Source organism: Denticeps clupeoides, chromosome 3 (assembly GCF_900700375.1).
Source record: "Denticeps clupeoides chromosome 3, fDenClu1.1, whole genome shotgun sequence".
Taxonomy (NCBI): domain Eukaryota; kingdom Metazoa; phylum Chordata; class Actinopteri; order Clupeiformes; family Denticipitidae; genus Denticeps; species Denticeps clupeoides.
In genome coordinates, this window is record NC_041709.1 from 9,190,070 (window position 1) to 9,203,936 (window position 13,867).

Sequence of the window (13,867 nt, forward strand, 5' to 3'; positions counted from 1 at the left end):
TTTTAAAAAAAATCATGCTCACGTTACACCTCGGATCATTAAGAACCGCATTCCATGTGAAATTTTTCATGCATGAAAACACAGTCGGCGTTTTTAAGCAGTGCCCCTGTTGGATGCAACTATTTAAGTAGTTGTGACATTTAATGTTTGTGACTATATGTTTCAGATGCCTCAATGTTGGATAGTTCCTTTTTATTTTTCAATTGTATGAAATAAAAGCATGAAATGGATGTTCTTCATCTTGACTTTATTGTAGGTTGGTTGTATTTCCAACATAAAACACATAACAGTTGAATGTGTTACAGAGAATAATAGTTTATGTAAGTTTATGCAATACAGAGTCAAAACAAGAGTAAAGGTCTGAGAAGGTCCTTTTATGACATTATATTGTCATTATATTAATTTCTTAATTCATTCAACAGTGAACCAGAGAAGGTTGTTGTCCTAGAGGAGGCAGTTGCCCAGGAGCAGCCCTCTTGCTGCATTACAGAGACAGAATCACCTTTCTTTAGCTCAGCAGTGTAAGAGCAGAAACTCCCCACAGTTTCTTCTTTACCAATTTGGGAATGACAAAGGACCTTGATTTCTCCATTGACCTGTAGGTACCAGGCATTATTCTGACCCATCCTACAGCACTGGAACGAAAAGAAGAACTGGTAGATTCCCCGGACAGGGGCAGTAAAAGTGCCTGAGTTGCTGCTAAAAGCTGAGCCTTCATTCAGGATGATGTCTGTGTAGATGATGGGGTTTTTTGCTCCATTAATTGTGTCAGGATGTGCTGCATAAAAGTGCACAGGTTCTAGAACTGGACAAATACATTATTATTATTAAGAAATAAATAGTGAGAGTCTGGCTGCATCATGTATTTAATGGCTATAAAAACCTTTTTTAAAGGTAAACAACAGAAGTAAATAAATAGAAATAAATACTGGATACATACCATTTCCAAAAGCCAAGCTGAAAATCCATGAAAATGATAGAAAGAGTGCAAACGTATGGTCCATCTAGAAGAATAATTCAGTATTAGCACTACCATAACCAGTCTTTAGATATGAACAAATAATTCAACCCTACCTTTTAAGTGATATCCTGTACTTGTTAGAATGTGTTCATGAGCAACACCAAAACTGTATATGTACGGAGAGAATGACAGTTCCTGCTCAAGCTACTGTGTTTTATCACCGTGTTTACTCAATTTGTTGGAAATGACGAAAAAAATTAAGGTTAAAAAAGGTCAAGTTAATGAGTCATTTCAGATATTTACGGCATTTATCAGATCAGATATCTCACTTATCGTTATTTGTGCTATTTTGTAATGCATTTACCAGTAATTATATGTTGCAATAGTTTCACAACATTGATTTGCAACCTGTTCATGTTAATATCTTTCTCTCTCTCACACACCCAGTATTCTTAACTACAGCTCAGGGTCACAGCTGCCCATCCTGGGACACTGGGCACAGGGCGGGAACCCGCTCAGAGTGGGGCATCAGCCCAAAACAGGCATGTTAAGCTCCAATGTAAAATATGTGAAATTATGACTAGTACAGTGAGGAATAGAAAACCACGGGGAAATACCCAAGGTGGTGGAATGAACTTCCCCACGAGGTCAGAACAGCACAGTTGCTGAGTATTTTACAAGACCTTCCGCTTTACTTAGACTAACTTGTAACTTTCCCATAGTCTGATTTATGAAAGAACAATGCCAACAATACCATCAGCCATGTAGCCATCATATTTGGAAGAAGCAGAAAACACCACATAAAACAAATATTTTTACATTTTAGCTCTTTACTATTCCAAAAGAGTCTTATGTTTTAATGTTTTAAAACAGGACTCTATTTTTTTAACAACCCATTTTCAAGATTCAAGCATGTTATCCAAAATCCCATTAGATTACCATTTGAATAACTGGGCCCTGATGACTGAAAATCTCTTAACTAGGAAGGTGCCACTTGTCTGTGACACTTTATTTGTACTCCTACTACAGCTGTAGATGAAAAGTTAGGTAGCATCCTGGCATATCTAATATGTATATATGTACATTGCTCAAAAAATAAAAGAGAACACATAAATAAGATATCCTAAATGAATGAAATATTCTTTGCATTGAATATTCTGACAACAAAAATTAGCTGATCCAACTTTGATGTAATATGCTTAAATCAAGTCCAAATGAGGTTCAATAGGGTGTGTGGCCTCCATGTGCCTGTGTGACCTCCCTACAACACCTGGACATGCTCCTGATGAGGTAGTGGATGGTCTCCTGAGGGATTTCCTCCCAGACCTGGACTAAAGCATCCGCCAACTCCTGGACAGTCTTTGGTGTAACATGGCGTTGGCGGATGGAGGGAGACATGACGTCCCAGATGTGCTCAACTGGATTCAACTGGTCTGGGGAACGAGTTGGCCAGTCCATAGCATCAACGCTTTCATCTTGCAGGAAATGCTGACACTCCAGCCACATGCGGCCTAGCATTGTCTTGCATTAGGAGGAACCCAAATGGTCTCACAGGGTGTATCAAGATCTCATCTCAGTATCTAAGGGCAGTCAGGCAACCTCTGGCGAGCCATTGAAATGCCACCCCATTACTGGCCCACATGCTGGAGGATGTTGCAGGCATTTTGCTGGGCTCTGGCAGTGCTCCTCCTGTTCCTCCTTCCATAAAGGCAGAGGTAGTGGTCCTGCTGCTGGGTTGTTGCCCTCCATGTCTCCTGATGTACTGGTCTGTCTCCTGGTAGCATGTCCATGCTCTGGACACTACGCTGACAGACACAGCAAATCTGCCACAGCTCGCATTGATGTGCCATCCTGGATAAGCTGCACTACCTGAGCCACTTGTGTGGATTTTAGACTTCGTCTCATGCTACCACTAGAGTGAAAGTATAGGAACTGAGAAGTGGTCTGTGGTCACCACCTGCAGAACCACGCCTTTATCGGGGACGTCTTGCTAATTGCCTGTAATTTCCACCTGTTGTCTATTCCATTTACACAACAGCATGTGAAGTTGATTGTGTGTTGAGTTTGATTTGGAGTTTGGACTGACTTGGAGTTACATTGTGTTGTTTACCTGGTCCTTTTATTTTTTTGGAGCAGTGTATTTATGTTCACATAGAATATACATAGATATATTCAGTATTATATTCAGTAGATATATTCAGTAAGTGAAGTGAAGAAAGTGAAGTGATTGTCACATGTGATACACAGCTTCACAGCAAATGGTGCACACAGTGAAATTTGTCCTCTGCATTTAACCCATCACCCTGAATGAGCAGTGGGCAGCGGGGACGGTGCTTTGCTCAGTGGCACCTTGGCGGATTGGGATTTGACCCGGCAACCTTCTGATTACGAGGCCACTTCCTTAACCGCTAGGCCACCACTGCCTAGATGTGCACTAGATGTGCATGTTTATTAGACTATATAGCCAGTGAATGTCAGTGAATGTGTTATCAACTGTTGGAAAGAAAGACTTTCTGATTCTCCTCTTACCACGTCGTGGATGCAGAAACCCGCCACTGAAGGAGCTTTTCAGTATCGTCAGAGTCTCCTGCATGGGGTGGGAGAAGTTATCCCAGAGAGATGACATCTTAGCTACAATCCTCACTGTCTCAACTGGGTACCGAGGGCATCCTAGAACAGAGCTGGTACTCTGGATCAGCCTGTCCAGCTCGTTTCTATCCTCAGCATAGATGTTGCCACCCCAGCAGACCACACCATAGAAGGTCATAGCAGGTTGTTTGGAGTAGCCCCTGCACTCCAAAGGACCTCAGCCTCCACAGCATGTACAGCCTTCTCTGCCCCTTTTTTTGTAGATTGCATTTTTGTTATGAAGATCTAGATGAGACCAGAGATGGGGGAGATGAAGAGTCATTTGTTCAGGAGCTGCTGGAACACATAAAATAAGATGAAGATGACCAGCATGAGAAGTCTGGATGCTCACAAGTGAAATACCATTCTGTTGTAAACACTGACAAATCTAGCCTGCTCTCATCCACCCAGAAGGTAGCAACCAAATTATAACTAGAAGTGAATGGAACTGTAACTGCAGGCAAAGGTTGCAGAGCACAGTGGAAAGGGAAAACTGCAATTTGTGAGTTGCCTGCCATATCCATCCTGACATTTTTTACGCATGTCCAGGGCTCCGTTGCTTGACTGAACAGTTTAATTCCTCTGGAGCTGTAAAAGATTAGTTTCTTTCATTGAAAGACTTGTGTAACTCTTTCATATTAACAATAATGATACATGCAGGACTAAGAGACTATGTCCTCCGTAACAAATAGCATCCATAAATTCCACAGGTAGGACAGTTGAAATGTTCCACATGATGGCATGGTATCTTCTGTGACTAAACGTATGTCTGCAGGGACTGAAAAGCCGAAAAAAGAGCAAGAAACTTTTGTGAAGTAAGGAGCTTTTATTTGCCAAACACTTGTCACCATGTTAACAATGTAATTGCAAAGATATATAAAAAAAAACACATTTATGCAGTTTTAAAAAAGATTAAATAGATCACAAAAAAACAACATATAACAAATACACATACAGACAGAGTAAAGTATGTAAATATACAACATTTAGCAGATACTTTAAACACGTCACAGCCATGGTAAGTGACATAACAATTTCATTTATACAGTACACAAGAGCATTTCCATATTACACATGAGCATTTCCATATTACCAGTAATACAGGAAGACATGAGATCACCTACAAACATGCATGAGGTCATGATTAAACAGGTAAAGTTTAGTAAGAAACACTACGTATTCTGCATGGAGAGGTTGCACTCACTGCAGTAAAGCTTAATTTTATATATCATGCAGCGTTCACAATTACATTTGTGTGCACAATTGAAAAGGTATATGTTTCACAGCAATTGTACAATTTCAGTAGTCTATGAAGTTGTTTAAAAAAAGTTTCAATATAAAGCCTATATGTTTTTGCGAATAGCGATATGATTTTAAAGCATCCATGATTGCTAATAAGAGCACTTGAAAAGAGTTGACATTTTGTGTATGAGGAAGAATTAGTATGGGTAGAATATTAAGGCAAGGAGTATTGAAGGATTATTTTGAGCACTGGCCCAACAACAATCTTTTTGATGGATTTGGTGATGGATGCTAACTGCACGATGATTAGAACACTAAAGGGATATATAAAGGCACATGCTTCCGGGATGTGATTAATCTGGCAACAGTGTTGCTCACAATCTTTGGACCTGTCACAACTAATTGGGGACTTCAGGTTTACAATAAAATGTATTATGGCGTTTGGTATAAGATACTGAATGGGCTGTGAATGAATGGAATAGTTCCTTTCTACAACGTTTGCAGTCCCATGAAGAATAAGAAGCCAAGGCCAAACACGAACAGTGTGCAAGGTTGTTATATAGTTACCAACAAATAATAAAAGTTTTATTACATCAGAAGTAGAGGGAATTGTATTTAAGCGATACACTGTAAAATAGAAAAAAATTCTCAAAAGAGGCTTAGTTTAAGCACACTTCTATTAATATCTTGCTTAACACACAAGTGTATGCTCACATAAAAGAACTCTGGTCACCTAATCTCTGAATACAAAATGTATTTCATTACTTAAAAAGCATCTTGCTCTTTAAACCTCTTTAGTAAAAGACTTTTCTTGACTTCTCCACGTTACATTTTCCATATTATGAATTTGATATTTAATAAGACAAAGGATCCCTCATCAGGCATCAGAGAATATGAGCAACAGGGTGTTTGAAAACTAACAGCTTCATGCAGGATGGAGGAGTGATTGCATCTAAAGTGCGTTAGTTGCTGACCAAGACACACCGTGGGTTCTGTCACTCAGCCGTGGTAAAGGCGTACACGCTGGGAGATGTCACCACGGCACAGCGGGCAGGACTGCAGGGCATCACTGCACACCTGGCAGCAACACACGTGACCACAGGGCAAGAAGATCACCTGGGACTGGAGAAAAGATGAACAGACGGGTCAACAACAAAAACAACATTTATTTATTATTCATCTCAAAAATATATGTTATTTATCAACGTACTGAGAGAACCTTACAGGCCACACCCTTCAAACTTGCTCAATGACTAGCTCATGACTAGCTCAACTAATCAATCAAGACTCCAGTTTAAGCAACATTATAGGCACTTTGTAAGTGTCATAAAAGGTGTGTGAGCATCTATTAAGTAAAGTAAAGTGAAGTGATTGTCACATATGATACACAGCAGCACAGCACACGGTGCACACAGTGAAATGTGTCCTCTGCATTTAACCCATCACCCTGAGTGAGCAGTGGGCAGCCATGACAGGCGCCCGGGGAGCAGTGTGTGGGGACGGTGCTTTGCTCAGTGGCACCTCAGTGGTACCTTGGCGGATCGGGATTCGAACCGGCAACCTTCTGATTACGGGGCCGCTTCCTTAACCGCTAGGCCACCACTGCCCCACAATTAGCCTTGTACAAGCTTCATCAAGACATACGCTGACATGTCACATAGCACAGGGATGTCTTACCGCAGTCTCCATGCACACCACACATTCTGAGCTGCCTGGGCTGTCCACCGGGCTTGGGGCAGAGGGGGTGACAGGGCTGCTGGGTGTCAGTGGAGGAGTCGGCATCAGGACATGGGCACTGGGCAGCACACCCACCTCTTCTCCTTGTGGAACTGCTTTGGGTGAGCCTGTTGATTGATAACAATAATTGTATTTCTATCCATATAAAAACAGTAATTTTGTTAGAATTATATCCTACAATGGAGTGGCCCTGACTGACTCACCCTTAGGTGATGAGATTGACTGATTCCTGACCCAGTTGAGAAGGGCCTTTTGAACTCCGACCTCACTGATGCCAAGCTGTAAACATTAAAAACATTATCCATTATCCAAAAATATCATCAGTCCAACCACCAGCACATACAAGAGATGCTGAAATGCACCTTGATGAGGTCCCTTTCTGTCATATGGCGAAGTGCTTCACTGGTGATACGGTGGTGAGCCAGGATTGGCAAGTAGTGCTGAGCCGAAAGTTTACACAGCATATTCACCAGCTCATTCTCTACACCAGCCTCCTGGTCAGACATAGGAAGAGTTAATAGAAAACAGTTCACTGTGTAGATCCCACTTACGGTCAACCCATCAAGGCATGCAATTGTGTTACTCACTAGGTTACTACCACCCACCATGACCTTGTTAAAGTAGCTGAGATCCTAACAAATGCCTGTGTACATTCTGGTTTCAGCATATCAGCTTTAAAAAGATGACTGTTCGCTTGCTGCCTCTCATATTGCACCTCTTGTCCAGTCTAAGCAAATTTCACTTCATTGATCTATGTTTTTTAGTCATTAGAAAAAACACAATTCTAATTCATTACATAACAATCAGATCAAACAATGTTTCATATAAAGCACATGCTGGATTTCACTGGAAGAGGATGCACCAACCTGCATACGTAGTGACAGTGGTTTGGCATCCAGGAGTCTCTGGTATTGGATCATCCAGTAGTTCTGCTGATTAGACTCACTCTTCAACTCCATTTCCACCTGGTGAAGAGGCACAAAGTCAGCACATCCCAGTAAACTGCCATCTGATCATCTGGAAAGAGGCATACTTATACCAGTGGCAGAGTAATAAAAAGAGAATTTGATTAGGTGGTGCTGCAGCCCCATTCTGCACTCATTCTGCATACAACTACACCTCATTACTCACCAACACCTGCCTGAGCTCCACCTCTCGCTGGTCCTTCTGTTTCAGCAGCTGTTGTAGGGCATCTGAGAGAGCAGTGCGCTGCTCCGCCAGCACTTCCTAACAAAAGCACACACACACACACACAACCAGAAATTAGACCTGTTGACTAGATTGGAAGGTCAGCATTCTGTAGCTTTGCTGGGGCAGTGGTGGCCTAGCGGTTAAGGAAGCGGACCAGTATTCAGTAGTTCGAATCCCGATCAGTCAAGGTCGGCAAAGCACCGATCGGCAAAGCACCGTCCCCACACACTGCTCCCTGGGCGCCTGTCATGGCTGACCACTGCTCACAAAGGTTAAAAGCTGAGGGCACATTTCGTTGTGTCACCGTGTACTGTGCTGAATATCACAATGACAATCACTTCACTTTCACTTACTATTATTATCATGGGCTTTCCAATGGTCATTCAAAAGTGAGAGAAACTCAAATGCATGAGGTGGAAAGGGGCAAAAAGGATGATCTATATGAACTGGTCACAAGCAACCATAACGTACCTGCAGGCTTTCTGTATCCAGATTACGCCTTTTAATCTCCAGTTTTGTCAGTTGCATTAACTCTGCTTCAATAAGCTTAATCTAGAGACATGAGAATACAATGAAGAATGAAAAGTGAAGGGGAGTGAAAACAGAAAAAACACAAAAAGTTCAAAAATGCAAATAAAATGACATTCAGTGTTAACTCAGCGTATGAAAAGGCAGGCGGGAGGGGCTGACTCACAGAGATCAGGGGGAATAGAGTTGTTAAGCAATGGGAGGATATCTTATTTTCTGCACTTCACTACTTGACATATTTCAGTAATAAACAGAATAATCCAAAACTGCAATAATATTCACAATAATAAACTGTATCAAGTAACAACAGAGCAGAGTCTTAAATGGATGCAGGAATGGACATTCCAATACCTGTATTAAACACCACCCTCCACTAAATCAACTAAAAGTGACATGAATTTATCATGGTTCATAAAGGGAAATAAAATCAAAGTCACTGAAATCCAAATATAAATCAAATGTGATTTAATATATATTTTCCATTTAACTTTTATTTATAACAGACCCATTTAAAAACAATGACTTTTGCTTATAAAACTAGCATAAGATTCCTAATGTAAAAGTCATTCTCATAGTGACTGCCAAACCAGAGTGATCAGAATACAGTACCTGATTACGAATATAACCATGCACATAATCCTTCTGCAAATGCAAGGCTTCAAATGCTGCCTTCTGCATTTCCTCCTGCAGGGGGAGACATGAAACAAGTGATTTTCAGCCGCCTATCACTTCAAATGGAAACGGGAACTACATTTAAGCACTGGACTACACATTTTGTAAACTACATTAGGACACTGTTCACACACCTGAATTTCTAGGGCACAGTGTCCCAAGTATATCAAAATGTATAACTAATGATAGGCAGTCTAAGAATAAACATATTCCACAGATAACATTGTATTATACAACCATCACATAGCAATACAGCAAGCCTAAACAACCACAAACTATCAAACATAAACGGGCCATCAGAGGTATGTCAGACACATCCAGTTCACAGCAGGTTAAAACTGATCCTCAGATCACATCTGCTCCCAAAAGGCTGTCTATGAGTGAGTGTTTGAAAACTTTACCTCTTGTAAGATTTGGGAGATGGCTTTGGTTTTGTCCAGCTGCTGCAACAGCAACACCTGCTCAAACTTTCTGTCCAGGGTCCTCAGGCTTGAAATGAAATAGATGAGTGCCGTCATGAAGCAGCTTACTAGTTTGGTCACCTGATCGTTAATAACAGGTTTTAAGTACATAATTTTATATGATTTTTTTGTGGCACTGACCTCCTGCAAGCTTCTGTCACCAGGTTTTGTCTTCTGGCATCACTTGCATCTTGCAGCAAACTCATTGCGAAGCTTTCAGACAACATCTTCTGCATGGCCACTACAGAAAAGCAGAACAAAGAGAATATGAAAATATTAGTGACAAATTAAGATTTGTTACATGTATAAGCCATTCAAAATTGAAAGTTTTTCACCTGTTTTTGAGAGAAATACAGAAATACAGAGAAATCATGACAGGGCTTATGTCTCGGTGTTTAAAAAATGCTATATCTGGCTTAAAAGCAGAAAATAGATTATGTTTTAAAAATAGATAAAATCTTAATAGCTGGGCCACTACCAGAAACTATAATAAAACACTAATATAAGCAAGGACATTAAGACATTATATATTAGCCAATTACAGTGCTCCAAAATTAATCTATACTCAATTCCCACCCACCCGCCACTTCTTTCTTCCTCAGCGACTCAGCCTCCTCTTGAGTTACAGCAGTGAGCTGCTCCACATGGATTCTACAAGAGAAGATATGGACCACTTTAGAGAAAAAAAAAAACACAAGGCCATCTTTCCTTGCTGCAGTTCTGAGGTCATTGCATCAATTTGTAGGGGAGATAATTCAGTTAGCCAGGGTGCTCAGCAAGATCGATGAGCAACTCACCGCTCCTCCTCCAACGTCTGAAGGATCTCTGCAGTCTTCATCTGCCTAAATGTCAAAAACACACAAATATACATATGTAGCCAAATGAATTGGCTCTCCTGGCATATTCTGACTTCTACACAAAACTGCCCACTCACCGTTTGTTGTCCAGTAGTAGGTTGTTAATACGGTTCATGATGCTGTTCTCAGCCTCTTTGATCTTTCCCAGCATCTTTTGCCTTTCAGCCTCTTGAACTCTCTGCTGCTTAGACACACCCTTCTCCAGACGTTCCTGTTCCTGAAAGGGGAACATCTTGAATGTCACTGAACATTATAATATAACATATCATAATGTCATTTATTAATGCAATGTGTCTATTTAATAGTATTGTTCTGGATAATGTTTGTAGTTATCATTTTACCTCTCTGACAGACAGTAGAATATTTTCTTTGTGGGAGTTGCTGAGGAGGAGAAGCTGTGTGTGTTCCCTCTGCTGCACCTCCAGATCACGTTCAAACATGAGTTTCTCCTGCTGCTTCTGCTCCTGATGTAGAGAGAACAAACTCATGAGCACAACAGCATATCGGCCAAATACTTAATAGCAGGCACATGTACAGATAGACCCCCGGTGGTGATCAAGTCGCTGCTTTAAACTCACACTTTATACAAGGTAATTTCATTTTTTATTGCAGATTTGGTCCATGGCATCAATTCCCAAAAGCAAGAGACCATATGCACCTCTGCCCCTCCTTTCACAGCTAACAAATACAACTCAAAAACCCTGTTTTTACCCTTAAGCCTCTTCCATGTTTATCACTATTAAAACAACTCAGTACAGCCAGCCAAACATAAACAACTTTAAATATACAAGTGACCTCTGTATAGTTCCATTGTTTGACAGCTAAAAGAATTTCATGATCATTTGTCCATGCAAACATATTCAGATGTCAGAAATATTAGTCAACCTGTCAATCTGAAGTAAATATATAATTGGTTCACTGTTCAGGTGATTATACTAATTATCAAATATTTAATATATAGCTTGATAAAACACAGAATAGTAACCCCCCCCACGCACACACACGCGCGCACACACACACACACACACACACACACACACACACAGACAGACTTCTTTTATTAAAAGAAAATACAAAATTTCACGGCCCTGTTCAATAGCATACTCACCTTTCTCTTCTCATAGTCCATGAATTTACTCTAAAAGCATAGCAGAAAAGTGCATCAAACATACAGAAGACAGTTTAAATTATATTATATTTATTTTAACATTATCAAGCCAAATACATTTAACATATACTTTAAATTTTAAATCTATTAAAATAAATTTCCTCAGCACCTGCCATCTTAAGTCCACTTCATCCACACAGTCAGTATCCACCTTCCCTCCATCATGTTCCAGTACAGGTAACAGGTATTGAGATGGAGGGAGGTATTCTAGGCCCATTTCTGAAGAGTGAATAAAAAACCGCAAGGCTAGCTGTTGCATCATAATAAATGTCCAATATAATGAAAATAAGCAGAATTCTACCTGATTAAGTATGTTTTCTGCCCTCTCCTAATTGCACTAACCTGAGCAGAGGAACCTCTGGACAGCCTCAGTGCCATCTGTGCAAACAGAGGCAGGGGGGTAAGACATTACAGCCGTATCCAGCGTCAGGCTCTGTCAAAAAGGCACGCAGGCATCAGCACACAATCTGAAATTTCGGGTGCGATAAACCATATCTATAACGTACCTCTAAGGTCCGGACATTAGCCAGTTCCTTGGGCAGTACTCTCATGCTGTTTTCACTAAGGTCCAGTGTACGCAAACTGCTCATTCTGCCCACTGACACTGGCAGCTGGCTTAGACAGTTCCCTATTACATTTAGACATGGTTAATGATCATACTCATAAATCAAGTCTATTCATATACAAATATATATATAAGCAGGATGCCAAATTTTACAAATCCAAACCAAATTACTCACCTCTTACATTCATTGTCTGCAAATTGCAAAGATCTCCAATTGATTCTGGAAGTACTTTTAACAGATTTTTTTCTAAATTGAGCACCTAAATAAACACAACAAAAACATTTTGGTTTGCAAGGTCTCTAGAAAAAGTATTAATTTTAATACACTGTTGCACATAACACCTGCAATGATGTCAGCTGGCCAATATCATCAGGGAGGGACATCAACTTATTTTCATGTATGTCTAATACCTAAATGGATACCAAATAATACAAAAACAAAAAGAACAAAACAGGAATTCATATTTTGTAATAATTTTCAATTAAATCATACTCAGGTCAGAAACTGTGCCACATGAAACAAACCTTCAGCGTTACAAGGCAGCTGACAAAGCATCCCTTGGGCACAAGAGTCTTGAGTGCATTTCCGTGAAGAATAAACACCTGAAAGCATTGTTTTATTGTAAAACCAGACGAATAAAGTACTTTTATGAATAATAAATATCTAAATGTCATAATCTAAACACAGATGCCCCAGGTAGCCTTACCTTCTTTTGCAACACTTTGCAGATGGAGAATGCACTGGAGGGAACCTGTCCAAAAAGATTTCAGTCTAAAGAAGGTTTCGGATGATCTAATAATAGCTGCGGCATGTAAGTGCACTGCCATATCCAGAACACTTAGATGGTGCTGTATTCAATATTTCATTCAATAATACCATTATTGCTCCTTTATTTAGGTTCAATGTTGTGGTGTACAGAAAAGCTGTTCAGGTAAGGATATAAATCCTTTTTTCTATTTTGGCTCTCTCCTTCCTTACCTCTGATAGTTCACAACATGAAATGTCCAGGATGTCATCGGCTCCAGCTTCTTTTGCCTGACAATGCACATGGTCACAGTTTAGATTTAAAATTTAAATCTAAATTAAAGGTTTAGGTGTCCTGCTGAGGGACACAGTGGTAGAAAGATTGAACCTGTGACTTTGCATTTTCTCTAGCCCAGTAGGCTACTTTCACCCAATCAATGGTCACATTACACAAGAAGCATATATGTTCAGCTGTCAAGAACAGGTTAGCTCGGAACCCTGTTTAGTGCAGACAACTAAAGGCTTACCAAACACAACTGGTACTCGAGTCGTTTCCTGGAGTTCTCACTTGGAGCTTTCTTCCGTAGAAAAAGAGGCATCGCTGCTCGACTCCCTGTGAATGGCGCGCAGCGTACTGTACCCAGTCCACCGCGGGGTCCGACGCACACACTGTCCTTTTAAATTCATTACAGGTCAAATAAAGCATATTACCATTCCTACTCAAGTAAGGACAACGGTGTAGGTTAGTTAGATACCGTTAGGATACAGGTTAATAATTACATACATCAGAAATAATTATAAACAAGCAAAATGCATTGAACGTAATCATATCTCTGGCTTACAAATTGCTTGTGGTTGGACTGGGATTCAGACGATGATTCGTTCAGGCTGTAGACAGTCGCTTCAGGAGCTACGGACTTTCCAGAGGCAATCCGTTTGGCGTTGGTGTTATTACAACTCTCCGTGAAACACAACGTGACAGAATTTTACGCTCTCCTGTGTGTTGTTTTACATCCTCCTTCTCTTCAGCCCGGACTGTTGTCGATGACGTATGAAGAACGCGGTTCACGTGCACGACCTGGTCGCTCTCGCGAGACTTCCCAAGTTATAAA

The 13,867-nt window shown here is 40.5% G+C and overlaps 1 protein-coding gene and 1 long non-coding RNA gene across 3 annotated transcripts; both read right to left on the reverse strand.

Moving 5' to 3' along the window:
- Window positions 1-228: 228 nt before the first annotated feature.
- Window positions 229-1,205, reverse strand: LOC114786142 (uncharacterized). The gene is made up of 3 exons (XR_003749167.1): window positions 1,075-1,205; window positions 941-1,004; window positions 229-805 (listed from the first exon to the last, which is right to left on the reverse strand). It is a non-coding gene; the product is annotated as an uncharacterized LOC114786142 (long non-coding RNA).
- A 3,195-nt stretch (window positions 1,206-4,400) lies between these two features.
- Window positions 4,401-13,802, reverse strand: lrsam1 (leucine rich repeat and sterile alpha motif containing 1). 2 transcript variants are annotated; one of them, XM_028972963.1, is made up of 25 exons: window positions 13,598-13,802; window positions 13,283-13,424; window positions 12,990-13,046; window positions 12,718-12,762; window positions 12,536-12,613; window positions 12,353-12,421; window positions 12,186-12,270; window positions 11,952-12,073; window positions 11,788-11,878; window positions 11,555-11,664; window positions 11,386-11,415; window positions 10,619-10,741; window positions 10,355-10,494; window positions 10,218-10,262; window positions 10,001-10,071; window positions 9,562-9,661; window positions 9,361-9,448; window positions 8,897-8,971; window positions 8,231-8,311; window positions 7,700-7,795; window positions 7,435-7,533; window positions 6,931-7,062; window positions 6,772-6,847; window positions 6,509-6,675; window positions 4,401-5,953 (listed from the first exon to the last, which is right to left on the reverse strand). In XM_028972963.1, the coding sequence occupies exons 2-25, from the start codon at window positions 13,352-13,354 to the stop codon at window positions 5,831-5,833; spliced, it is 2,175 nt and encodes a 724-aa protein (XP_028828796.1). In that variant the 5' UTR covers window positions 13,355-13,424; window positions 13,598-13,802; the 3' UTR covers window positions 4,401-5,830. The 2 variants fall into 2 exon arrangements, with proteins under 2 accessions (XP_028828796.1, XP_028828795.1); XM_028972962.1 differs by having other exon boundaries at window positions 13,283-13,429.
- Between the last annotated feature and the right edge of the window lie 65 nt (window positions 13,803-13,867).

What these genes read in the sequence shown, in the direction of transcription:
- lrsam1 (XM_028972963.1), bottom strand. Translation starts at nt 13,354, where the DNA reads ATGCCTCTTTTTCTACGGAAGAAAGCTCCAAGTGAGAACTCCAGGAAA. An exon ending in TGGACTATGAGAAGAGAAAG is followed by an intron (nt 10,742 to 11,385) that starts GTGAGTATGCTA and finishes TCTCTACATCAG; the next exon opens with GAGCAGAAGCAGCAGGAGAA. An exon ending in TGGTGTGCATGGAGACTGCG is followed by an intron (nt 5,954 to 6,508) that starts GTAAGACATCCC and finishes TCTTTTCTCCAG; the next exon opens with TCCCAGGTGATCTTCTTGCC.